Source organism: Streptopelia decaocto, assembly GCF_964273445.1.
Source record: "Streptopelia decaocto genome assembly, chromosome: 8".
Taxonomy (NCBI): Eukaryota; Metazoa; Chordata; class Aves; order Columbiformes; family Columbidae; genus Streptopelia; species Streptopelia decaocto.
In genome coordinates, this window is record NC_138662.1 from 18,201,412 (window position 1) to 18,229,397 (window position 27,986).

The following is a 27,986-nucleotide window of genomic DNA, read 5'->3' on the forward strand; positions in this document are numbered from 1 at the left end:
TTAACTGAGGATGAAGTTATTGACTGTCAAATCAACACTGGCAAGATGTGGAAAAGCAGAACAAGGGAGCAAGCACAGGTGCTTTGCATTTCTCAAGCATCTGCTCCCTGGTACCACCAGAGCACCTTGAGGGCTCCCGTCCTCCTGCAGGAGAATCATGCATCTACCCCTTGAGCCTGGTGCACAGATCTCCTCATGTGAAACAGCCCTGCAACAACCCAAGCTCCCTCATTGCCCCCCGTGACTGATTAGTCTTTGGTGCACAGCTGAAAATACCAAAAGATGAGCCGTAAGCAGAGCGCTTTGACAGCCAGCCTGGCCTGGGCCATCGACTGGACTGCTGCTATCGTGTCCTTGCACGTACAGCCTGCACCTCGGATAACCCATACCCTTTCAAAAATACTGGCATTGAAATGTAATCCGTCGTAACATGCACCAAAATGAGGGCTAGGGGTAGGGGGAGGCACTGGTGAGTGGGATCAGACAGCGAGAGATGCAGACGGGAGAAGGCCACCAGCATGGACAGGACCTGCTTGTTGTCAGAAAAGACACAACTCACGTTATGGCTGAACTACTGACTTTTTTTTTGACAGACAACCGCTGGATTACCCATCTGAAAATACACTGTCCAATTTCTGCTTTGGGATTACAGCAATGATCCGCCCCAAGCTTCTCACAGCCAGAGACAGGCGACCTGCGCAGGGTAACACCTGCCAGAAGGAGCCCGAAGACAAATCCGTTGTGGATGCTGCCTCACTTAATAATCTTTAAAAAAAATCAAGTCTTCAAAACAGTGTTTTGCCAAATGCTGATGGACACACAAAAATCAAAGTCCATCTGTACACACAGACATGCGTTTGTAAATATCTACACATGCTAAAATGTATGCCTTGCATCTGAAGATCAGAAACCACAGCAAAGGAGCTATGTCTTTTTTGGTCAATGCATATAAACTTAGAATAGGGATATGACATACTGAATTTGTAGCTATAATCGTAACTAAACATTTGCTTTCTAGCTCCTTCTTCTGTTAGAAAACTAAAAGCAAAAGCACACACTCAAGATCATCTCTGACCTTGGTGGGAATGCTGCCTGAGAACGACTGTACAGCCGCTCTGCTGATTTTATGGACTAGCGTTGCAGCATGATGTGTATGTACCACCACTGCTTTTGCTTCCAAGGACCCTTTGCTACTATGCTTAACCTGTGTAGGTTGTACATTGTAAGTTTCTCAGTGCTCTCTTCTTCTCTCCTGTCTCAATGGCTTTTGAAAGTCATCTGTTTATCACACAGTTAATTTTCCTAACCCTGCTTCAGCTCACTGCCTCTTTAGATATCACCATCTGCCTTATTCTTCTGCCATTTTTCTCTTTTGTATCTTGGAAATTGAAGTCAACCTTCCTCAAAAAAAAATTGAACTTTCCTAGATCTGCCAATCTATTTGTGGGTTGAACCTTTTTGAAATGTTTATTATTCTATATTCATGAATATTTCAAAATTAGCTGCCCTGATTGCTGGATCAGAGCTGTTCTTCAATTAAGCAGCTTTCACTCCCATTGAGAGCAATGGAAAAGCTGCTATTGATTTCAACAGTAGTAGGATCAGGTCCCAAATAAAACTGCATTTATTATGTTTGGCTCATTTCCTAGGATTACTTGGAACTTTGAAAGCTGTAATTCTTGATGCTGACAGCTTTCCCTCCCTCCCGGAGCAGTGTGGTTAAGCCAATCAATACATTATTAAAATAAACAGCCCCTTGATCAAACTTACGGCTTTAGTGCAAGTCTTTCTGATCTGCAGAAGAAAAAGCCTTTATGTTTGGCAGCCCTCGAGGCCACACCGAGTATCCAAAGAGCACCTGACTTCATTTATCGTCTTTAACTCACATCCAAGTTCTTTCTGCTTCATTGAACAAGATACATACATTTTCTGAAAAATAATACTGCTCCCTTTATTGCACATGTTGCCTCTCTTCTTAAAAGTGCCTCTAAAAATTCCCCGAACTACATCTCACTGTTCTCTTTGTTTCTAACAGACTCCTCTTTTTTATTTTTGTTACTTTTCCTTGGGTATAGGTAGTTATTTAAAGATCTATCCACTTCTTTCTCAGTTTCCTCTCCAGCTTCACCCATCTCCCTTCTCACTTCTTTTCCTTTTCTTTCATTACTGTGCTTTTTTTTAGTCTTTTACAATTGACTGGAAAACCTGCTACTGAACTTTTTCTAGGAGCAGAATGCAGCCCTTTATAAATCTGAAGTCTATTTGGAAAGGAATGCCCTGGGCTTAATGCAATTTCTTCTTCATCGCTTGTCCTCTGGACAAAAGGTATCTTTTTTTCCCCATATGCTTTTTTCTCGCTGGTGTTTCCATTCATGCTCTTCAAATAGGTACCATGTCACAGCACGGGGCTGTTATAAAATCCTGCATCTTTGCTCAGATTTCAGCAGCAGAAACTCTGCAGTCACGTAATACTCTAGATGCTCATTTTGTTCTACTTATTTGTGTGAGAGGACAAAGCAGCTACAACTAAACCCAGAACAGGAGGAAATTAAAAACTCCTTTCCCATTGTGTGGGGTGGAAAGGAGGAGAATGAATATCCACAAACCCCAGTGGGTTTCAGAGGGAGCATGACCCTGACCCTAAACACGGGGGCTCAGGGGGACGAAGCCTCCCCCCTCACAGCCTCAGGGGGACAAAGCCTGATTCCCCAGGGAGGTGGTCCCCAGAGCCATCAGTGAGGAAGAGTGCGGGATGCAGCGATGCAGAGGATGGCACACCGCACCACGATGGTCACAACTCCATCCTACCAAAATCCTCTGCGGGCACAGTGTCTCCTGGATCCCGAGAAACCAAGTGTCCTGCATGGGAGAGGCGTGATCCTCCTGCTCTGCCCCCTCCTCAAAGAGGGAAGCCCAAGGGTGACTCTTGTAAAGAGGACCACAGGGAAGGAGAGTGTGAAAACAAGGGTTGGCAGGGAGAACGAAGGGAAACTGCTCATTCCTGGTACACTGTACTGGTAATTATGTACGGGAGAACATCCAATTAATACTTGGTTTTGTCCACGTGAAGCCAACTGCTGACCTAATTCAATGCCTCCAGGTGTTCCAGCTAACGGCCTCCTGACTGTCAACAGCACCAGCTCGCGCTGCCTTCCCCGCACGCGGCCTCTGCCGAACCAGCTCGCCCGTTGTGAAGGCGAAGAACCATTAATTCACAGGGTGACACCGCCTCTCGAGGCCCTTGTGTTTAAGAACGAGCCCTTAACAAAATGCAGGTGTATATACAAGTGCCTGGGAAAGGCGATGGCTTTCCAAGAGAGATACGCATTGTTGAAGAAGATTCCACAAACTGTGCACATCCTCAACTCCTCAACCACCTTGTATCATGCCGTTGTACAACTTTTGACTAAAGGAACAAGCGTGTTCAAATTTCGTTTTTGATTCTGAAGCTCTGCTGTTGAGTGGGTAACAATTCTCTAATAAGTCTTGGTGTTGATTAAACTAGTTCTACTGCCATAAATAAACCACATCAAAATCTATAAGGGACGCCTCTCATCCTGCTTTATAAAAAAGCAAAAGCCTTAAAGCCCACAAAGCTTATGAACTTGAATATTCAGTGGCGTGCACTGTGCCTATTGGATGTTTTGCATGTGATTAATAATGTATTGATTTTATGTGACACATCTGCAAGGCACTTACAAGATGTTAACGTCACGCAGCAATCTCCGTGCTATGATAACTGAGCAGTGCAGGGAAGAGAAACAATAAAGTAGCCATTTACTGAAGCAAATGTGCAATAAAATGCATGAATTCATTATTTCAAGGTAATTTTTTCTTGCGGGCAACTCATTCCAACTTCACCTGTTTTTTCAACTAATTCTTAATTTAGCCTTAAATTTTCTCGTAACTGAAGATTACTGTACTTTTTCAGTTTGTTTTCCAACTAAGTAAACACCATATATATATATAAGATTATGTGCTTCTGGAAAAACAAGCAGTTTTCCATACTCACTGATGGCTTTGATCAGCTTTGTAACCAGAATGTTGCTCTACCTGCCTAGGCCACCTCCACACAAAGCCGGAGTTGTGTTTATATTGCCTCTATCCATTCATCTTAAACAATAACTGAGGACGGATTTCTATCCCACCTGTGGCAGCTGTTCAAACAGGTCATACGGTACCTTACTGCCACAAATCTAGATCCCAGCACCATCGGTGGAGGAGAGCAATGCTTTCTTCTTCTTTGTTTCCATGCCCCGTTTGCAGAACACCTGATTGTTTTTTGTTTCTAGAATACATTAATGGAAGGAAGAGTTGTGCAACGGCAGCGTGGGTGGAAAACAGCCCAACTTGTACCAGGAAAACAGCTATTACATGCACACGATGGGCAGCATTAGCCCCATTACAGTGCTGTAAAGTCTGAGGTTACAAAGCCCTGAGGACAGAGCCACAAGCTCTAAATCTTAATGATAAGAGCAAGTTACTTTTCATTTTAGTCTTCACTTCTCCTCTATGCCAGCAGTAATTACCAGCAAAAATGTGACGCAGTGATGGAAATGAGCTGTAGAATTTTAAGATGTAGGGCTAAGGTGGGGCAATGACCTTCTCTGCCAAACCACGGCATTCGGGTGACACGGCGCTCGCCCGGGGCACCCCTGCCCACACACCTTCCCCTGCCAGAGATTGCCTAAGCACCCTAAGGTTCAATTTACTGCTGTTGTTTTCTTTCCTTCACGAAAAAAAATAATGGAACAGAAACCTTAGCCTATGAAGTTTCACACAGGAAATGAAATTGAAACTACTGATAGCAAAACAGAGCAGCGGGGGGCAGTGGGGGGGTTCTGCAGAGGATCTGCCAAAAGAAGTGGCAAAGTTGATGAACAAGCTCACGGAGAGCGCAACTTTGCAAAACAGGCTGGTAAACTATAGACTTTCAGACCCGCACACACAAAGCGAGGCTGTGTAGACACTATGGTATCCATTTGCTTTCATGCAGCTGGTGCCAGGTGCTGGCTTGCACGGCTGGACACGGGTATTTCTTGTTAAATCCCAGAGCAGCCTTGGCTCAGGTTCCAGCTGCAGCTCCGTCCTCTGCGTTTCCATGGCCGCAGCCACTCACTGGGCTCCTGGATGATGTTTCCGAAGGAATAACACTATGTCCTACAGGCCTCTCAATGGGCATTACTTGATCAAAAGTCACAATTTCTTTAATCATTACCCATCTGTTTTGAAGGTCTGAATGGGAAGTAGAACCTTTGGTACTGACTATTAAACCAACATGCTTTTATACATAACATGATTCAGTCCAATTCCCAGTCAGTCCGCTTTCACCACAGACCTCCGACATCAGCTTTCATCCACGGAGAGCTGCGCTCGTTTTTATGTCAAGAGATATGAAAACCAAACAGCACCAGAACAAATACTTCGCTTCTCCAAGGAAACTAAGGTATAAACCGCTTCTGCATACCGCGCTCTGCAGAGTGCAGAGCACACACCAAGCACAAACAAAACCCTGATCCCACGCACTGCTCGGACAAAAGCCCCACTGCATTCACCCCGGAGTCGCTGCCTCTGAAGGGAATTTCCTAAGAGCAAGGCTGACTCCAATAAAAGAAACAAGTATCTGCAGTCCTACCTTTACACCAGCGTCAATCACGCACGCTACAGGTACTTGCTTTTCTGTTGGCTTTTGCAGGTAAGCATCTCCAAATATAGCACGACAATCTATGAACAGCCGGAGTATTTTTCTCCATCTCTTATCTTTTCGAACAAACACCAGCTGATGGTTTTCATTGCAGGTTGCTTTTACAGTCCCAGCTTGACTACCGTAAACTGAACCTACTCCTGTTGACCGGTTCGGAGATGCAGTTCATAAAGCTGAACAGGTGATGACAAATTATTTCTTAGTGAAATTTCATGTAAATGAACATGCTTACACTGGATACCAATCTGGCATATTAACTTTTAATATTTAAAGCTGTTTCATTGTAGCTGAACTACAATAGTTCTTCATGATCTTGTGTGTGTGTGTGTGTGTGTGTGTGTGTGTGCAAAAGCTTATTACAGACAGGTGGGAAACTGTTTGCAGTTTCACCATAAATGATGAGCTCATGACAAACAGCTGAAATAGCCATAAAAACACTCCATATGTAAACAAATGGTAGAAAGCAAGAGAACTTCCTTTGGTTTACTTCTCTGGATTTTTGTAAGCAGGTGACACGAGCTACATGAACTTCGGATAGTTTTGCAGCAGCAGAAACCCAGGTGATAAAAGTCAGACGTATCGCTCTAAATTCATCATGTGAATATCATCCTGTCTGCTAAATTCGACTTATAATCTATAGCTTGTGTACTGCAGGAAGAGTGAGCAGAAGGGACCTTCAACCCTCCTAAGCAACACTATCTTCTGCTGCCATATTCCCCGAAAAGAGCAACCCTCTGCATCCTTTAAAGATCTGTATGAGGAAAGAGAATTAATGTGGTTACAGAAGAGCGAGGGCAGCAATCACTAGAAAAAGTATACAAAAGCAAATCTGTCCTGTTAAAGATGGATTTTAGGATACTACCTTGTGTAACAACAGACAAAGAAGGGTTTTGGTTGCTCATATTTAGTCTTTCTTCAATCCACTATGGTAGCCCCATTTGTAAAATTTACTTTTGACAGAGGCTGATGGGAAATAAGGTGTTTGCGTTAGCAATATACTTCTTGCTGATAACGGAGAGATACGGAGAAAAATCACCTTATCTTGGCAGACCTGAAAAAGCAACCCTATAAAATTATTCCTGTCTTTCTTTTTCCTATCAACTGGGAGTGGTATATTTTGGTGTGTTGGTTTATTTGTTTGTTTCCTCCCCTCTTCTCTATAACAGCTAGATCATTGCTGAAAACTCCCCAGACTGACACGGGGAATCCGAGTGTCGTTTTGCTTTCTTTCGGCACAATTGTGCTAATGACAAAGGGTGTTCTTTGACTCGCGTATGGGCCACCCCATAGAAAACGTGCGACTCTCTGGAGCTTGCGGCCGCGTCTCTGTGTATCCGAAGCTGTTTGGCGGTGGCTGCGGGGTGGGAGGCGCCGAGCTGAGCAGATGCTCTGAGCAGCATTAACTCCCTCCCGTGGTTACAGCCACCTGAGGAAACCAGCACGTCCCGCTGCGCGGGGGCACTCGGTGACTCGCTAAACCCTAAATACCCCAAAGCTCCCTTCAAGGCTGCTAGAGAATGGGATTTGTGACTGAAGGGGGGAAAAAGTGATCTTTATTTTTTAAATATTTATCATCCTGATATAATTATGCATCAAGCTCTTTGATAAGAGATCTCAAGTGAAATCCTGATAAAATTCCAACTATTCTCAGAGATACCCAAATTTCATCTACCAATCTCATCTGAGTTTACCACTTATATCTTTATTTTGATCCCAAGTGAGTAAACCCACTGTAACTTCATTGACCTTCAGGAGGTCACTCCTGTTCTATGCTGGTGTGAATGAGAGTGACCCCAATGAGCAACCACCCAATGAGCAGTGGGGAGTCAATGACACCCCTGGCATCACAGCTGAATCAGACAGGAACTGGGCATTAAACAGATCCATAACATAATTTAGGTTAGAAGGGACTTCTGGAGGTCACGTAGCACAGCCTCTTGCTCAAAGAAGGGCCAGCATCAAAATCAGACCGGGGTGCTGATGGCCTTATCTGGTCGAGCCCTGAAAACATCCAAGAGTGGCGACCGTACAATCTCTGTACAACCTGTCCCACTGCTTCAGTCCTTTCAGGGTGAACAGTTTTTGCTCATAACCAATCTAAATTTCCCTACTAGACAAAGACAGAAGATGAGGGAGAAAAGGGAGTGGAGGATTAACACAAAATGACAAGACACTAGCGAATGGAAGGCTCAATCTTCATATTGTGATACTGCATGCAGAGCGCACACGCAGTTGGAAAGGAAAAGATGCAGAGGGTGTGTGCAGTGAGTGAAAAAGCTCCAGGTCAAGTACAAAATAAGCAACAGTCCCTGGTGGCAGCATATCAGACAATACTCATTTTATTGTGAGAGTAAAAACATATTCCTCCAAGAAAACCAAACAAAAAACCCCGCTGAATGTTATAATGCATGCCAAGCAATTATTGCTTTCCACAATGGGTCCTGTGACTCACGGTGCCACAATAAATGGGCATATGGTGCTCATTCAGGGTATAACTCACACATTTGCAATAGCTCTGAAGAGCTAATAGTTACTTGGACTGTAGATAATTTGGGGGGCTTTTAATTTCCCCACGGCAATGCAATGAGTGTCATGCTTATTCCTATATTATTATTAAAACAAAATAAAATAATGTTTTTAGTGGCACACAAGTGTCATTAACACCTGAAATCTCTGGTATGCTAGGGAAATCAATTCAGACAACCCCTGGCATGCAAAAGCACGTAAATAATTGGCAAATACTACCTGTGGTCTTCTGGGTCCAGATTCGCCTGATGCCAAGAGCAATCAACTCCTTTTTGGCTGCAAAGGATAGGAGGGCACTCAATACCTTACACAAGGCACTCGGTGCCTGGCAAAATCAAGCTTTCCGTGTGCCAGCACCTTATGAAAAAGCAAACCCTGATGTGCATTATGACAGAAATGCTCTTCTTCCCTAACAAGGGAAGGCAAACGCCTAGAAGAGACACAGAGCCAGCTCTCCCTAAGATGCCGAATGCTCTCCCAGCCTGGGAGAGCAATCAAGATCACTCAATGTCCCACAATCAAGATCACTCAATGTCCCATAATCAAGATCACTCAAATGAGCCTGGGCTACACCATGACTTGTGAGTATCGCCAAGAGAATATGGCTTCAGGGTACTCATGGAGCTTTCCATCACACCAAGATGATTTAATGGGGGGAAAAAGCCCTGTATAGGCAAGGTCTACCTAATACTGGTATACACGTGACACAAGTCCATTGAAGCCAGTGATATGATAACCAGAACTGGATCAGTAAGACAAGTGGGCCATGGGGATTTTGCCCACGTAGGGACTCAGAGGTACAGCAGAAGTGCCTCAGGTCTCAAGGTCAGCAGGACTGATTCCTGATAAAGAGGCTCTGGCTGTTTACACAATGACAAAGCAATAGAAATGTCACTGCAATCGACAAAGCTACACTGGTGTAAATCAGTTGAGAATGAGACCCTGAATCTGTATGTATTTGCAGCTAATTTTGCAAGTATTAAACAACACTAATGTCTCAAAATATGACTTGGAAGGGAAAACACAAACATCACAGCCTACAGCTCTGTTGCTCCCCAGTCCCCAGGGAGGCAATTATTCCCTCGGCTGTGTTCTGTATGGGCCAAATACAACGACTGGCATTATAAATCTTTTGTTCCTGAGTTTTTGCTTTATAAAATGTAAATTTGGACTGTGTGGCCTCAGGTGTTTTCTGCAGTGCTTAACACAACAGGTTCCAAATGGTGATTGGGGAATATGGCCATGACTTTAGCTTGAACGGCAATGGTGAGTAACGACCCGCTCTGCCTGTTTCCTCACCTTGAATCTCCTGAACTGTTTAATTGTGTGGAAGGCAGTTGAAATTGTGCCGGAATCAAGACTCCCAGGGAGTCCTGTGCTCTTTCCTTGTTATTCTGTAGATTCTTTGCTAATGCTCACAAAATATTCTCCATCTCCACAGAAATATCTTTGATTTATTAACATGTTTGTTGCATCTCGCTAACCTACCTACCTCTAGGAATGTACTCAAGAAAGTGCAAAAGTACATCAAAATTTAGTAAAGCTCAAACCTTTTTCCAATCGAAATTCTTATTCACCTACGCAGAAATGTCAAAGTCTTCATTTTGCCCAAGGAAATAAAACCAGTATTAAGGTAATAACCACCTTCTCCTCAATGCAAAGATTCTCCCTCAGAGAAGGAAACGCTGCCTTTGTCCAGATTCCATATTCTCACTCTCTTTTTGGTTAATTCATAACAGTGTTAGCTAGATTTTCATTATAGGGTATTATTTGTAGCTGCTGTTTTCATGAAGCAGCTGTAATAAACAAGTGAGATTTATGTTCCTTTTTAAATTGCTTGAAATAATTAGCGTTGTTAAATTTAGACTCCGAAAGAAACCTACTGATTTCTCCATTTTTTTCTTAATAAATAGAGAAGCTATAAAACAATTTACCACCACCAGTCAGGCTTGGGCCACCACAGTATACTATCCAAAAAGTGTTTTAGATGAGGAAATAATCTAAGTTCTCCAAACACCCTTTAAAAGTAAATGATGGTTGTGCTGAATTGTTTTAACAACTACACCGTGTGTTATTCTTGTCCAATATAAACTCAGGCAGGACTTATTTTTAGTCCTATTCTGTTCTATTGCAGGTGCAAATGGGTACCCTGGATCTGGACCACACTGCTGAGCTCAATGGAAAGTAGGAACAAAACTGAGAGCCAGACCCAAATCAGAATTTTGCGTCTGACTTCCTAGCTCGACAATTTATACTGCACCCAACTGCTCTAAATGCCCTGACCCATGTCAGCCACTCAGATACCAAATTCAGAGCTTGTGGTTTGCTCCCATGTCTGCATCATTTACTTTTTCCACACATTCCCCCTCAACCACAGCTTGCTGTATTGACAGTCCAGATACTAATTTAAAATGAATAAACACAATGCCCTCCCCAACCCAATTTGGCCATTTCCCACCTACTGCTGCATTTCAGAGCCTGACCCAACAAATGTGCTTCATGACAGCAACAAACAAACATCCTGTAAAAAGCTTTTCACTCATAGGTTGGGGTTTTTTGTTTGTTTGGCCAGTTTTGTGATTCATCGGCCTTCCAGTGCTTTTCTTGGTGCAGGTACCACCACCCCAGCAGCTCAGGTTTCCTCAGTGCAATGGGAAAGATGAAACACAAGGGGCCAGGACAGAACTCAGCCTTAATGGTTCTACAAGAGGGGACTGATGTTGCGCAGATGTTCAGCTGACTGCAACCCCAGAAGAGGTGAGGAAAAGATGATCTACCAGGGCAAGGACCACACTGTGCCACGCACAGAAGGGATGCAGCAACAATACACTAGCTGTGTGATGAGAAAAGGTACAAAATGAAGACAAGGAGAAGGCTAAACCTGCCAGTTTTTACATTATGAACTTTTATAACTAGAGGAAGGAAAGGTATGGGGAGGTATGCAAACTGGTCTGATGGAGATGGGAAAGGAGTCTGGAGTCATGTGCAGAAAACAGTTGTGCTAGGTATCAAAATATAAAACTGTAAGTACTTCTTTGCTCTGTATATGACAAAACAGCAACAACTTATACATAAATGATAAAATCCCAGGGCATTAAAATACATAGGCATACTGTCCTGAATAACTCCTGGGTAAAATAAGCAAGTGGCATGCAATGAGATGGGGATTTAGTGCTAGGAAGTATTAATATAAAGCCCTGCATCTCAGGAGAGCAGTGACACTGTCTGAGGCGCAGCTAGCAAAGCCATGAATACAAGAAAAACTTAAAGGTGATTGCAGGTAAGATTAGCCAGGTAATACAGTTCCTCTGTGTGATGCTACTGGGTGATGCAGGAGAAGGGTCAAAAGCTACGCTATTTCTGAATGTGGACATATGAAGGGATGATATGGAAATCTAAAGCATAATGCTGCATTGAAACAACCACAGTGGATATCATATGAGCTGTTCAAGCCTCTACAAATTAGAAAAGAGATAAAAAAATTAAAGGAAGTACCAATAAGGACAATAAAAATGATCTAAGGAACAAATAAGAGAGCTAAATTAATATGGTCTATAAATCAGAAGACTCCTGGGCTGAGATCCAGCTACAAATGCCTTCAGGGTACTGTGTGTAGAGGAAGGGAATTCATGTAGCTCAGAAGACAGTAGGACGAGAATTAATTTCTTGAATTTAGGAATGGAAAAATTCAGGATGTATAATAAGAAAAAGTTATTTGAAGAGCCACATCTGCTCAACGGGGCAGACTCCCAAGGTGGTAGCCAAGGCACACTTAGTATGTGTAACCAAGAACAGGGTGAATAAGGGGCTCTGGGAAATGCTGCTGTCACAGGTTTCTACAGTCCAAACAGATCACCACAAACCAACTTACTGATTTGTTTTTAGTCTCTTTCTTCATGGGTTACCTGAAAGACTGCTCCTCTGTTTAAAAAACAAAATGAAACAACCCCCCAAAAAAACAAACCAAAAGAAAACCCAAAAAAAACCCCACCGAACAAACCAACCAACCAACCACCAAACCCACCCAAACCTATATATCCATGTAGTGACAAGAGAGCCACAGCAGAGCACTCCGATGTGCAATGCAGGTACTGGCAAACCTCTCCAGCTCTCTTCTGGCCCCCCAGTGGTGTGTGCAATGTGAGTGCTGGGTGCCGGGCAGTGTCAGAAGGCCAAAGACCGCTGACCCAACCGGCAGATCACTCTGAGTATCTCAACACTGAGGTCAAAGCCTGAAGCGGGAACTACCTCTTGTGACAGTCATGGTCCTCCCCAGCCTTGTGTTAAGAGATCGTGCACAGAAGCTTTTAATGTCACTGCATAAATTACATACTTTGATTTATGATTAGATGACGCCCAAGACTAGCAGTATTTAACAATCCTCAGGAGCTCTACAATACAGTTGCATTAAGAAAAATCCCCAAACATTTGCAACAAGCCTTACAATTTTCAGTGACAAACGGGTATACGTAAATGTGAGGAATATAAAACCCAAGTACCATTTCACCCCCCCCTTAAACATATCCCATCCCAACTGCACTCACCAATCGGGACTTCTGTCCCCTCCTCAATGTAGATGGGCAGTGGTGATTCCTCCATAGGATGAGGCACTGATGGAAAGTAATGAATTGTGGTAGTATTTGTCGCAAAGTGACTACAATAAGATGGTCCCTTTCTTATCACTACGACTACATATGGCTGGTTACTGTCACAAAGAGTCCTTCCTCAAAGTGGTCACCTCCTGTCACGGTGGCTGGTCCAAGTCACAGTCCTGGGGGGTTAATCCCCACCAAGCATTCACCGCCACAGGAGTCAACCCCCTCTGAAGAGGGTCTGGGAGAGGTCCCTGTCCTGGATGCTTCACCATCCTGCCATTTCACCATGGCCTCGTCATCCCCATCCCTGGAGATTAACTCTCTTTCGGAAACTCAGCCAGCTGAAGAAGCCAAGGGGAGCCAATGCGCAGACCGCCACAAATAGAGTAATCGAGTCAAGGTCGTAATATTTCATGCACAGAACCAGAAGGATGAGGCTCTGATGCTCCAAGCTTGCCGTTAGCTGTTGAAAAGCCACAGCAGTTGATGGGAGGCTGCACCGCAAATGGCCTCTGGACCACAAACTTCTCATTGCTCATTAATTTTGGAGTAAATATATTGGACTTAGAAAGCTCCCGATTATTTGTGATACTGAAATCTCCAGACAAATCTCTTCAGGTCTGCGCTGCGTGGTTATTCTGCAGTTTTCAGACACCATACGGTCTCTGCTGTAGCATTTGCCCGTTTGCATTCTGCTGTATTTGGGAGCTTTGGGAGTTTTGTTGCACTATTTCCCATGTAAAATCTCTGGGAAGCATATGCTTCACAGGCTTTTCAAGCAGTTTAATTTCCTACGCTAGAATGAAATAATAATGGGCTACAAATGTTGAAAATGGTCATAATTAAAAGCCTTCTGGAATTTTTCCTTCTCCGTTACCTTTAAAAAAATGATGATGTACCTTCTCAAAGATACAAATATTAAGCTAATCTCAGCTCAGATTCCAGCTGCAGGGAAGGACAGTTCTTTAAGCCTTTGTGGGGTATTCTTCACTTACTACTGACCTTTTTTATTTTTGGAAAGCTTGTCTTATGCTATTCATAAAACCAGCCAAAGAACACTTGTGGTTTAAAGCTATTAAATAAAGCACCTTACAACGTCTCTGCTAGCAACACAACGCAAATAAAGAGTGTTTTCAACAGATGCTTGACTGGCTATGGGCTCAGGAAAACCCCCCACTGATGCTTTGCGGGATGGAAAGGGCTGCGAGGTCCCTGCCTGTCCCCAAGCCCACCCCTGTCCTCGCGAGGAAGATGAAGGGAAGCACAGGGAGAGGAAGAGCAGAACACGGTTGCCTACAGAACTACCGTACAAGCCACAGAAACCATGGTCTACCGGGGCACCTTGCGCAAGCCGCTTTTATCTACAAGCTGAACTAACATTCCAGTTCAACAATAGCGAAGGAAAAAAACTAAATAAAAGAAACAAACATTTGTTACCACACGGCGTTTTGCTACATATTAACCAGCAGCTGCTACGCAAGCATAATGAGAGTGATGCAATTCTGAGATATAGGTTATTCTTTTAAAAAGGACACAAAAAGTTGACTTATGTGAGATGAGGCCGAGGTGAGCGCTCGTGGGCAGGTCATGCTTGGAAGTTACGCAAAGCGGGCTCTGCATTGGGAACAATGCAGCTGTGTTCCTTGCTAAGCTAATTTTGCATTGAGGCAACAAGAGTCTTCATCTATGCAGCCCCTTAAAACATTTCATCAGTTTTGTTTACTAGGAAGAAATCCCAAAGCAGAGCTTCCTATGGTACTCGAGAGTTTTCAGATCTGAGGATCTGCAAGTAAACCAGGTCACGAGATAGTGTGGAAAAAACTGATGTATTTTTATGACATGCAGCTTTCTTGGTCCCATGAAGAACAAATAGTGCAGCGGGCTCAGTCAGTCTGGAGCCAAATGCTTTCACAGAACATTTGCACCAGTATTCACCAATGGCTGCTGGCGGTTACTCTTGTTTTAATGGCTATTACCATAGGTTGTAGAATAGGCCTGAAATATCTATAGGCTATTTGAGGCCAAATACACATATACACACTCTCTCTTACCCACACGCTAGTAAACATGCATGCAAACAAACAGGCTCTATAGGCAGTACTTGGATTTTGGAGGATCCAAGGCAGAGAAGCTGAGTCTTGTCACAGGGTTTGGGGTTCAGGGACTCTGGGGGGCTAAAACGAGCTCTCACTTATGGGTCTCCCCTGCTCTGGGCAAACCACTTTAATATCATCCCTGAGGATTTACACGCCAGCTTTACAGGCATGTTCATTAAACGTCTGCAAAGTGCTTTGCAATGGTTTCTAAATTCTGCAGTAATATGCACAGAAGAACTGAACTAGATTTAAGGTAACAGTTGCTGAGCATTATTACTGTATAGCTACAGCCTATTTTTACACGCGCTATACTTGGTTTCTATGAACAGATGGTAAATTTTTCAGTAGTTGAATGTTTTAATGAGTTTTATAACCCTTTTGTAGTTTCATAAACAAGGATAAATAACACTTACATGAAGAAGAGGCTCTCCCGAATGGATTTTCTCTTCCTGTTTGGGGGAAAAAAAACAAAAGGAGAAAAAGAAAAGGCAAAAAAATATTTTAAAGGAAAAAATATGGGTCTAGCAAGGTAAGTCAGACATGTTTCCATGTTATTATGCATAGTGTTCTCTGAATTTCATCCGTATTAACTTATATTTTGAAGAACATAAAGACACTGAACACATTACCAATGCCGAAACAGGAGAGCATTTCTCATCTGTTTCATTCTGTGTAAAACATGACAGAGAATTTTACTATGTCCATCTCAAGAGCAAAGAAATTACATTGCAGCAGTAAAATAAAATGCAAACGCCACGTGATCTGAAGCAAAAAGGGAAGAACTCTTAACTACATTTCAGCTCACTGATAACCCTGTGCCGCAACGTACGAGTTTCTCTCCTACCTACGGGCAGCCTACGGACCCCAACACCCCAAAGCCAGGCGCTCCTGCTGCCTTTTGGCACAGTGTAACTGTTGCGTTTTCCACACCAGCGCTCCAGCACTGACTGTTCAAGCCCAGGTCAGGCAGCCACAAAGTTCTTCGAGGCTGTGACTGTGCTGGGTGACAACAACCGCAACAGGAAACCCAGTAACTGCTGCAATGCACGAGTCTTCCCGACAGCCCACGGGTCACAACAGCCCCTGCCCCTCGCCCAGCGCTCACGGGTAGGATGGGGATTTGATCCACGCTCCCCTTCCACCATCCCGTGGGGTTGGTGGATGGATGCTCTTGGAGCAGGGTTTAGGGTCAGCACTGAGCGGCTTTGTGTTGGTGTAAATCTGAGCGTGTTGAGAACACAAAGAGAAAGACTGATATAAACACAAAAGATGCTGGAGGATACCAGCCACTGGCTGCATGGTAGCCCTTCCAATGGCAGTTTTTTTTGGGAAAAAGGACAATGAAGAGTGGCAGTTTCACTTAATTTCTACCACATTCTACATCACTGTTAGCTACCCTGTAAGCAATTTAAAGAGATTTACATGCCTTGGGATGATACTCAGCTAGCACGAATCAATTAAATCCGTGGCACTGCAACAGCTGAGGATTCAAGTGAATACACATGCATGGAAGAAATTCAACAAATATTCAATCACTGCATTTTCATCCTCACGCTTTTCTTCCAAATGCCAAGAACTCAATCCCGCAAGCCGCCCTCCCCCCAGTGGCATTACAATAAACTTGAGGTCTGTGTACAGAAGCACTTAAGAGGACTGGACTCAGGACTAATTTAAAAACCATAACTCTGATCCATTCTGGTCACATAAATTAAGTTAGTGATGAGAAGAAGTCGAAGGCACTAATCCTACTGGGTAATCTATTCAAAGCTGCACTTCTTAAACGATCTACAATTTATTAGTATGACCAATCAAATAAGCATTACTTGCAAAAGTCTTTAACTACCCTGACTTTCCCATCCATTTTTATGTGTTGTAATATGGTTAAATTTAAAAGAAACAAATCAGCATAATCTTTTCAGAATCATTTGCCCAGCATGATTAAAAGCCTGCACAGACCCCTCTGCAACTGAACTGGCAACATCGCTTTTGGGCCATTGCCCTGTTGCCCATTGGGGCAAAACTATCAGGCATTAGAAAACCCAGAAGGGGTAAAATTAAAATAACAGGGGGTTGCTGCCTAATCTTGAGGTGCATTGATGAAGATCCTGGGAGCATCACTGTCCGTGAAGCACGGCAGCCTGCTGGAAGGTTTGTATCCCCGAGTCTCTTTGGAAACACCCAGCCCACAGAACCTGGCTGGAAGCCACTGAGATGTAGCTCAGTCTCCATTAGGCATAATACCGATTTAAAAAAAAATAAAACCTAATTGAAATAGATGCAATGAGTGTAAGGCAAGATCCTCCCCGAGGCTTTACAAACAGAACCCTGCTCCGGCACGGCAGGTTTCCCAAGCACTGTGCAGCAACAGTGAGCCAACCTAAAGTGCCTTCATGTTTTTCCATGACAATGTTGCACCTCTTTTCATAGGGCATTTCACACAGAGCGAAGCCTCCTGCCACAGCCCAAACATTTCACCACTGAGATTTAAGAAACCTCCAGGCAACCCACCCAAAAGCTACAAACCAGCAGCTAGCAACAAAGAGTAGTATACCTAATTTTGCTCCTGGTTACAGCAAAGGCAAATAAAATCGAAATTGCTAGTGTTTAAATCATTTGAAGCATTCCAAATTTCTGCTGGATTCTAAACCAACACCCCTAAACAAACAAACAACCCCGCCCCCGGGATTTTGATGTAGCACCCCTAAGCATTCAAGCACCTTCTCAGTACCTCCAAGTATCACAGTGTGATCTGCAACCTCCTGCGTCGTACAAAGGGTGACAGAAAAGAACCCCAACGCCGCACGGTAAAAGCTGCGGGTTAATAAATTACAGCAAGAAACGGCCTTTCCCCCCTCCGCCCGCCCGCAGGCTGGGGGTCCGGGTGCCCCCGGGCAGGGAAGGGTGTCTGCGCCCTCCAGTGGGTGCAGCCTCAACGCACCCCAAACCGTGAGAGGTGGGGAGGGGAAGGAACAGAGGTGAGACACAGGAAAATAAAGAGAGAGGAAAAAAAATGCAAAGCAGAGAGCAGACAGCTGAAGAGGAAACACAAAGATGCTATCTCTGAAAGTGCCAAAAATGAAGTTTCCAGTGTCAGCCTAAGCCAGGCAACGGAGACGTCCTCCCGCCACACTCCGGCTTCAGCCGCCACTCACTCCAGCGAGGACACCGTCGCCGTCACGCTGCTGGCTGCCTCGCACCTTCTGCTTCCAAAAACCCCAACAGCCTTCAGGGAAATCTTTCCATAGTACTCGCGCAAAGGTAGGCAATGCCAAAAAGCAGTCAGCTCGCCCAAACGCAGACCCAGAGGTAAACACCCGGCTGTCAAAAACCATCAGGGTTTTCAGCAGCGACTCTCCCTTCCAAATTCCACAGCAGCAGGTTTTAATGGGCTGATTTACCCTCAAACCAAAAGCCATAAAATCTAAACCGGTAGCAACTGACACCCGAGCTCTGAATTACACAGCCAATGACATGTCCCCCGATCAGGGCTGTCTCACTCTTTTGCTAGTCCAAAATTCAAAATATTTTGACATGCAAGCAATTAAAAAAAAAAAAACGCAGTTACCAAAATAGCGCTATCAACGTAACCAGCTCCTCTCGGCACATTTTCTTAATGCCTTTCCCAATACGGTTAAAATAATGGGAACTGACCAAAACCATCCATCTTTACACCTTGGCACAAACCGTGCTAGAATACACGGGGCGTTGTATTTCTTTGTGTTTATCTGAATCCTCTCCCACCACTACTTCTTCATCAGCGCTTTCCTTTAAACGTACCTCTTACTAAAGAGCAGAAATCAGCTTTCACAATCTCTATATACAAAGTTTTGCCATTCTCAGAGCCGCCTAAGGGAAACACAGCTTGCCTTCCATTTCATAAATAACACATACTCTGCACATTTCTTCACCAGCGTGAAATAAATTCTCCCATGTTCTTATATGGAAACCTTGCAAGTCCTCCCACATGCCGCCTGTTACAATATCAGGCAGAGATGGGCATTCATTACCTTAAAGCCAACGGGTGAATTTTGGATCCAAGTTTCCGAGACGAACCCAGAATTACGACCCCTTTGCACCAAACTGACCTCGGTAACCTGCCCTGTGTAGTCACTGTGTTCTTCTTCCAAGCCCCAATCACAACTTTGATTTCAGCATGCCAAGGATCAACAAAATAAAAGGAAAATGAGGGGGATAAAAGGAAGAAGCATCCAGCGGTATTACCAACCAGGTAGGCCCATTAACATCAGATGCAGCATTGCCTGTACCAGCCTCTTCACTTGAGGTTAGCGCACGACAGCCAGAAAAAATACAGCGGGGAGGGGTGGGGAGGCGAGAGAAAACGGGCAAAAATAGCCGGGGAGAGCAGCGTGCTCCGCAGATGCGCTGGAGGGCCGCCAGCAAGTGGGTAATTGCCGTAAACTGTTATCGCGAAAAAAAGTTAACGCAAGGTGCGGAAAGGGGGGGGGGAATGAAAGTAACCCCTTGGGGAGAAAAAAACCCGCGGGGGTAACGAGACAGCTGAGGGAGGTTGAAAGAAGAATGAATGGATAAATAAAAAATAGAAGAGGGGGGGGGGGGGAAAGCGCACCCGAGGTAGCGCGGACAAAGGGAAGACGCCGCCGCCCCCGGCCCGGCTCGGTTCGGCTCCGCTGGGCGCGGAGCGGCCGCCCCTTTGTTGGCCGCGGCAGCGGGGCTCGATGCGGGGCTCGATGCGGGGCTCGATCCGCGCCAGCCCCACCGCCGCAGCAGAGGCGGGAGCAGCCGGAGCAGGAGCAGCCCCGCTCCCCGCCCGCCCGCCCGGGACGCGCCGGTACCTGCGTCCGCTGCCCGCGGTGCCTGCGCGCCGCTGCGCCCCTGCGGCGCGTCCGGCGGAGCGGTGCGGCGCGACTAGCAGCGCCGAGCGGGAGGAAACGGTAATTTATAAGCGCTTTCTTCCTGACCTCTCGTGTCTGTTGTCTAATGAGGGAGCTTTGAGCATCACCCATCCTGCTGAGTGGAAAAACACCGGCACGGCCTCTTCTTTGCTGGGGAGGGGGGAGCCTAAAGGAAGGGGTGTGGGGGAGGAGGGGCCATGCCGCAGACACGGCGGCGGAGCCCGGGCTGGCAGGCGGCCGCGGGGCGGTGGGGAGGGGCGAGCGGGTGCGGGGCAGCGGCCGCTGCCGCCGGGGGGGCCGCCCCGGGCCGCCCTCCTTCCCCCGCGGGGAGCGGGGCCGCCCCCGAGCTGGCCCGGGGAGCGCTGGGGCGGGGAGCGGAGCGGAGGGCTGCCTGCCGCGGCTCTCCTCACTTCATATAGATACATATTTAAAAAAAGGAAAACAACTTATTATTTTTTGTCTTTACACAAAGAGCGCCCCACTCGCAGACAAAGCATCTCATGGTGCTGTCACCGGCGCTCTCGTCCCTGCGCCCGGGCCCCGGCTTTGCTCCTCCGCGGCCACTTTACCAGCCCCGGGAAGGCGGCGGGAGCTCGGGCTCTGTCCCCGGTGTCGCTCATTAAGGCTTTTGAGGCGTTCGGTCTCGGCAACCGGCTCCTGCAGGAGGAGGGAACACAAAGCAGCGTGGCTTGGCAGGTGCGTGGGAGACCGGGATGTCTCCGCACTTCTCCGTCTCCTCCCAGAAGAGCAGCTCCCGGCACCGCTCAGCCCCTGAGAACAAAGTGCGGCCGGGGCCATCGGCAGGAGGAATGAGCAGGGCAGCGTTTTGTCTGGCTTTGGGTTTCATTGCACTGAAAGCCGGTGATTTTTCTCCTGCAGGCGAACGGCTATAAGACTCTTTGCTCTCCTACCCACATCTCCTCTAGCTCCGTTATTGAAAGGTTAAAGCAGCATACAGACTCGCTAGGCATTTGCATATAACCCCTGTTGAAGACTTAGTAAGATGCTCTGTACCGCAAAATACTGTTTGCATTGTGGGGGGCAGAGCGGCAGGGAAAAGGAGATTTTGGGGCCATCTGTGTTTCGCAGAAGTCCCACGGTGCTAACCTTGCACTGGGAACAGTGAAGATGGACCAGAGAAGAGCGAACAGTCCCAGTGGTCTTTCCCAGGTACAATAAAGACCCTGCCTTCCTACACCATAAACTAGGGCAGCAGTCACTGGTCAACGCACCTTTGGAGCCCATCATCTATACATAGGCTGCCGGGGGATCAAATTCCATCACAGCAGCGTCCAGGGGGTCTCTAGAAAGGGCTGGTTTCCCCAGCTGGTTCATGCAAAAGCACAGAGAGCTGCACCCCTCCCGCACACTCGGTGCTGGCAGCACAGCGTGCCCGATACAGCTTGCCACAGTCACTCTGTGATTTTTCCAGTAGCCGAGCTGATGTGCAAAGTGAATAGGTTTTTAACTGAAAAATAGATGCAGGTATGGGATGCATACAGCTAATTGATGACACATTTCCACTAAACAGCCTGGTTTAAACGAGTAACATGATGTAGCGCACGCTGCCACCTGCATCTTCTGGGTCAGGTTTCTTGTGTGCTGCAGCTTCAGATTGGGAGGCATCTTTTGCTGAAGGCAGCTAGAATTTTGTGGGACTTCACGAGGGACCACAAACACAGGTGGCTCTGGCCACTCTAGGGAACGAAGCAAAACATTTCTCACCGGCACAGCCACTTGTTCAGTCGCAGCGCGGATGCCTCGACGCAGGTTAGGAACCGGCAGGCACATCGGTGCAATCTAAGCAGTGGAGCCTGGTCTGTGCTCAGGATCCTGCCCGCACAGCTGTACCACTGACAGCAGCGGAATATTTTGCTCAAGCTCTCTAGAGGAATCAAAGCCTGCATTTTCTGTCTCCTGTTGCTTCTCACTCATTAAAAGTCAGCCACACAAAAAGCACATGGTTGCTCCCTGTGTTTGGAAAAAAAAAATACATTTTGGGGAAAAAAAGGAACAGCCAAAGCTGTTTTGAAGTCAGAAGCATGTAAACAGTACCTAGAATAAGTGAAATAATAATAATAATAATAATTAATCCTTTTGTGTCATCAATATGTACATCGCTGTCTGCTGTTTCATGATGAGACAGCACAACTACTGAGAATGTGCCTGATGAATATTTGGGGGACCTCTGCCCTCAGCTGTGGGAGCACTAATGCCTCTGGCTCCTCCGCCTCTCTTATGTAACTGAAATCACAAGTTAGAGTCCAAATTACAAAGCATAAGCATGTGTATAATATTAGGCACATAAATGGTGCCTGAAATTACTATCCTTTTCCTGTAGGTCTGGCTTTAATCTATTAGTAGTTTTACTTCTGCAGTTCTATTCATTTCAATGAGCGCTGGTGCCGTTCAGAGTGTAATCAAGCTTGACCCCTTAAAAACTGCACCATAAAGGCATTAACCCAAACTTAACCAAGACAGGCCAAAATCACCCTGGTTACAGGTAAGTGTAGTTCAAATTACTTGTAGCCCAGATCTTGAATGTATCCAATATTACGATGCTATAGAAAGCAGAATATAACGTCCCTGTGGCTGCTTTGCACACCAGGCAGAGCGGCAGGTTTTTGCCCCCCAGCCCAAGTAATCACCTTATTTTGCTTTTTCCCTCCTTCTTAGAGACTGTTTTCACCATTAACATGCTGAGCTGCTCTCTGGAGTTTTAAGGTGTTGGGTGCTGATACAGTGAGCACCTCTTGTATCTGTTTAATCCAATAACATAACTCTTTTTTAATCTCCGTGTCTGGGTCACAGGGTTTAAAAAAGACACTGGGCCAAATCCCCAGCTTGGCTACAACGTGTGGAAATCTACTGAGAAGGCAAGAAAGTCAGGGAAGATTCACTGTGTTTGTACCCTGTGAAAGAGCTCTGGAGGGGCAGGGATGAGAGTGTCTCGTTTTGCAGGTGGATGCATATTAACACAAGCAAATGGCAGAGTTAGATCTGATTTCTGTCAGGTGAGGTGGGTGGGGGGACAAGTATCACACCACGATCTAAAATGTGCACATCAGCAACTTCTCATGCATTTCAAAATAGAAATGGATTTAATACTTCTTCCTTTTTCAGGACAAAAACTCGTTTCTTTTCAACGTGTGGCTGCCAAAGGGAATGTGATGTTTCAGTACTCAGGTCCAAGGCAGGGCACGAACAAGGAACAGGTTTTGCAGGGATTGGGGAGATTTTAGATATAACCATTAAAATCAAAAAGGCAAAACTTATCCAGGCACAAAGTCCAGCAGCAATCTAGGGGACAAGTGGACAGCACTGTCTGTAAAGATGGGTATAAGTGAGAACGGCAAAAAGATGGTTTGAGTAAGTTCATCACATTAACGATTCTCCAAACCCTAATCTATACCAAGCTATATGGGGCAACCTTTGGGCTTCCCCTGTATGGCAAAGGATCCTGAGCTTGAAAAAGAGAGGCAGATTTTGTGAGGGATTTGCACATCACGCAGTGACTCTGGATTGCAGATTTTAAGCATTACTAAACCAGGGAATAGAATTGTTGCTATTGCTGTTACGTACAGGATATTTCACTAATCCACGCAATCCACTAAGTTGCTGTAGTTTTACTCGGTGTTTATTTCAGATGAAATTGTGGCCCGAATGGTTGATTTTTCTTAGTTTAAATCATATATCAATAAGATATCAAACAGAAATCAAAACAGGGCCTGTGTTTTTGGCACATTCCCCATCACTGAACCTGCCGGTTTTACAAGCCAAACGCAAAGACAACTAAAACCCACAGGTCTCCTTGAAGAGGAACCCCAATGGCTTTAAATTCTAGGAAGAATGTGATTTTAATGCTACGGGTGGTCCTTTCCTTACATCAACCTAATTACAGACAAATGTGAGGCATGTCTGATTCCTAAAGCGAGGGGCAAACCCAGAGGAACCAACCAGCCTGGAACCCAAGTGGTCTCGCTGGCCTTTGGACACAGTGGAGAGGCCCAAGTGAATTGCTGGTCAGCTACCTGGAAGGAAAAACTACTCACATATCCAAAGGTTTTCACTGGGATTTTCAAAGGCTTATGAGCAATTTAAAGTCAGTGAAAGGAATGTACTATAGAATGAAAAATATAGGTATTATTAAAGAATGTCTCCAAACTGAAACCCAGCCAGCTTCATAAAAATGATCTAAAACCCAATAACAGGTACTCCGGCTCCTGCTGGATGCCGTATGAACCGTATGTTTTGCATTTTTGAAGTAACTTCTAAAAAAATGGGGTTGTTTTCTTGACTGTTACTGTTGGGAAGAGCAGTATAAGAACTATGCATAAATGAGGTTAAAGTAATCTAATTTAAAAAATTAAAAAGTGCTTTCATCTTCAATTCATATCCAGTTATTTGGGATTGAACTTAAAAAAAAAAAAAGACAGATAAAAAATTCAGAAAGGATTTTGAAAGACGACTGTTTCCCTTTAAGATTAATGATAAACATACTTGTGTGTTGAAGGGAGAATAGATCCCGTGTTATGTAACAGGATAAAGAAACAAAATCCTTTTTCCTTAAATTAAAATAACCAGTATGTGTGTGGATTTGAGACAATCACCAAAAATTCCGGAAACCCATTTTCTTTCACAACTGCATTCCACATGCTAAAACTGACGTCCTCGAACTTTTAAACAGAATCACAACAATTGAACGCAATAAAGATTGGTTTGTTCTCTTTGACCACGCTTTGCCAATCGAGGATTGTTCCCCGAGGGAAATCCTGCAGCACTTGCTCTGTGCAACAATTCAGATTCATGCTCATCTTTTTACTTTATGTGGCATTACTAAATCCAGTTATTGTACTTCCCAGTATTCTTCTTTTTAATCTGCTTACCTAGTACTGGATGTATGGTAACTTATCTCTTTTAATCATTTTTTTGCCTGAACTATTACATAACAGTTCTTTTCAAATCTTGTGATTCCTGCCTAAATTTTCTGAAAATGAGACAAGATCAACAGGTGATGGATTTTTTTTAATGTTGGCATTGTTCTATCATATAAAATATGCAAAAAAAGCCCCACAAAACATTTTTCTATCCCATAATCTGCATTTTCCACTTCTGTATTTCAGAAGAGCACTCATACCAGAAGTTCTTCATCAGAATCTGATTTTAAAGTTCCTCTTTATCACATGAATTCAATTTTCCAGAAGAAGGCAAATGCTTCTATTAGTAACCAAGACGCAAGCCCTGAAAAGGCTACGCCTCTGAATGCACTTGATGGAAATAATAATAATAATAATTAAAAAGTCATCTTGTTGGATCTAATTCTGGCGTCATTATTTGACACGATGTAGAACGGTTTGGGGTTTGCACTGCTGGGTTCAGGTGCTGTTCACTCTCGCAGGACCGGAGCACGTCTGTGCTTCGCTGAGCTGCTCAGAGCTTTGCCCGCGGACCAAAGTAAATCCTGCTTATGTTGGCATGTCCTTGCACATGGCCAGACTTAACATTTTCAGTCCTGAAAGTAAAGCTTCAAGTCCCTGCAGCTCAACATTCGCTCGGTGAAGTCCTCTGCTAGCGCTGCTCCAGTAGTACAAGGTGCGCGTGGAGACAATGCACATTTTGAACGCGCCTCTTTCCCTGCTAATAACACACCTGTCGTGTTGCAGCTAAATATTGTGCTGCTGCGTGGCCTGCAGAGAGATTTCCTTGGCCCCAGGAGCAGAGCAGCTCCTGCAGAGCCGAGATGGCTACACGGGTCCTGCAAAGATGATATGAAAGCTGGGAAGCCAGAGGAGATGTAGGTGAGGAGATGGGGGAGAAGTTGTGGCAGACCCGCTCTGAAAAGATAGAGAAGGTCAGCAGGGTCAGGGGCTGCCATGCAGAACACCTTCCATTCCATTTGGAACTGGTCACCGAGCTGACCACATCCCGGGTGACAGCACAGTGGAAAATAGACCAGAAATCTGTGGCGTGAGCTCACTGATGCGACCGAGCCCTCTCAACGTACATGACTGATCAGACAAGCCAATGGATTAAACTCACCGAAGAGGAAGAAGAGTGATCACTTGAGTGAATTCATACATGTTCATATTTCTTTTTATTTGCTTATGGGTCCCTCTGCTCCCTTCCCTCTCGAAGTGATGGTGAAACACTTACCAAGAGTGTATAAAAAATGATTTCAAAGTACCTAGTTTATTCTGACAAATTACACTGGCAGGTGTAGGCCAATGCTAAGAGAAAATACTGTAAGAAACAAAACCATTCCCCAATGTCTGCTTTTAGCAGTTCAGACAGACAGAGTTTCTGGCCAGGTGAATTAATGCAGTGCGTGCAGAGAAAGGACATCAAATGTTTGAGCATCCAGAAAAAACAGAAAATTTCAGTTGAAGCCTGCAAGCTATCCAGTAACTGCTCATCCAGTTACATGACTCTAATTCACAAAACTGGGAAGCAAACATGTAATACAAACTTAAAGACACAGCGCTTCAATTTTTTAGGCTACCAGTCCAAATGGCAAACGAAACCGCTCGCATCTGGTGCCAGGGGAGGCAGAGCCGCGGGAGCTGCGCTTGGGCCGGCAGAGCCACGGAGCAGCATCCGCTCAACTGGCTGGGTTTCAGTTTGGAGACATTCTTTAATAATACCTATATTTTTCATTCTATAGTACGTTCCTTTCACTGACTTTAAATTGCTCATAAGCCTTTGAAAATCCCAGTGAAAACCTTTGGATATGTCAGTGGTTTTTCTTCCCAGGTAGCTGACCAGCAATTCACTTGGGCCTCTCCACTGTGTCCAAAAGCCAGCGAGACCACTTGGGTTCCAGGCTGGTTGGTTCCTCTGGGTTTGCCCCTCGCTTTAGGAATCAGACATGCCTCACATTCGTCTGTAATTAGGTTGATGTAAGGAAAGGACCACCCGTAGCATTAAAATCACATTCTTCCTAGAATTTAAAGCCATTGGGGTTCCTCTTCAAGGAGACCTGTGGGTTTTAGTTGTCTTTGTATTTGGCTTGTAAACCGGCTCCATCACTGGCAGGTTCAGTGATGGGGAATGTGCCAAAACCACAGGCCCTGTTTTGATTTCTGTTTGATATCTTATTGATATATGATTTAAACTAAGAAAAATCAACTGTTCAGGCCACAATTTCATCTGAAATAAACACTGACTAAAACTACAGCAACCAGTGGGCTACCCCGTTGTGGTGGCCAGACAGCTGCTGGCACATCCGTGTCCGCCGTCCGCTGGGCACAAACACTTTACACGTTGCCCACGTGCTCCCAGGAGGATGCCTCGGCTTCCCCCTCCGCGGCAGCGCGTGGCTCCGCAGGGCAGCAATGTCACCGAGGAGCGGCTGGCAGGCTCGGGTGACCTTGAGCCTCCCAGAAGCAGTTACCTTTTCTGGGCCTTTGGCATGCTCTCAAGTGATCTTCCAGCCAGAATCTCCGCTGCCTAAAATAAATCCAGCAATATTCCGTGCGGCATCCCTGCACTTCTCTTACGGGATACCTGATTCTTATCTCCCAACCTGGGCAGATCCAGGTTTTGGAAAGTTTTACCCAGGTGCTTCCTGAGCAGTGAGCTGCCGTCCTGGCCGGGGGCCAGAGTGACTCACTTGGTGTTGTTATGAGAAAGGCAGAATTTTAGGGAGTTTTCGTGCCTGTCCCCGTGTTTTAATAGCATGTGTATCTGCTGTGTTGTTCAGAAGCGGCCCTGACAACGGTATTTTTAAAAGGCGTTTCCTCCCCACCTCCTGAAAGACTGAGCCATTTAGGAAGAAGAGAAGCTGGAACGAGGGGGATGCTAAGGAGACAAAAATGCCCCAAACCCCATGCACTGGCAGCCTCACCCTGCCTGGCCCATGCACACACATGCACGTGGCATTCCCGGCCTTCATCCTGGAGGCCCAGCAGATCACCACCACGTTTCTCCTCTCTATAAACTCAGCCAGAGATAAGGAGAGTTGACAGGACTGATGGACACAACCTGGGATTCAGGAGCAGTCACCGCTTTGTGTTTGGCTCCTTCCTGGTTTTAGAAACACTTCTCTTTCTGAAAATTGTGGGTTATTTACTGTTCCTTAAAAAAGAAAAAAAAAAAAAAGACATCTGATCTTCCCTTCACACGTGGCTAATAACATTTACTAACACTTTATTTTAAATGCCCATCCAAGCAAAGTAGTGTGTAATCACAAAGC

At 45.3% G+C, this 27,986-nt stretch overlaps 1 protein-coding gene across 16 annotated transcripts in view; it reads right to left on the reverse strand.

The window, feature by feature from the left end:
• SLC6A6 (solute carrier family 6 member 6) overlaps window positions 1-27,986 on the reverse strand; it is a 116,219-nt gene that overhangs the window by 37,543 nt on the left and 50,690 nt on the right. For 2 of the 16 annotated variants that reach the window (XM_082060242.1, XM_082060256.1), the window contains exons 1-4: window positions 19,736-19,933; window positions 15,335-15,370; window positions 12,775-12,840; window positions 8,450-8,506 (exon numbers count right to left, since the gene is read on the reverse strand). In XM_082060242.1, the coding sequence (XP_081916368.1) occupies window positions 8,450-8,506; window positions 12,775-12,829 (112 nt within the window). In that variant the 5' untranslated portion in view covers window positions 12,830-12,840; window positions 15,335-15,370; window positions 19,736-19,933. Of the gene's footprint in view, window positions 1-8,449; window positions 8,507-12,774; window positions 12,841-15,334; window positions 15,371-17,649; window positions 17,949-18,698; window positions 19,209-19,735; window positions 19,950-27,986 lie in introns of those variants that run through there. The other 14 variants (XM_082060250.1, XM_082060252.1, XM_082060254.1 and 11 more) reach the window with 12 other exon arrangements.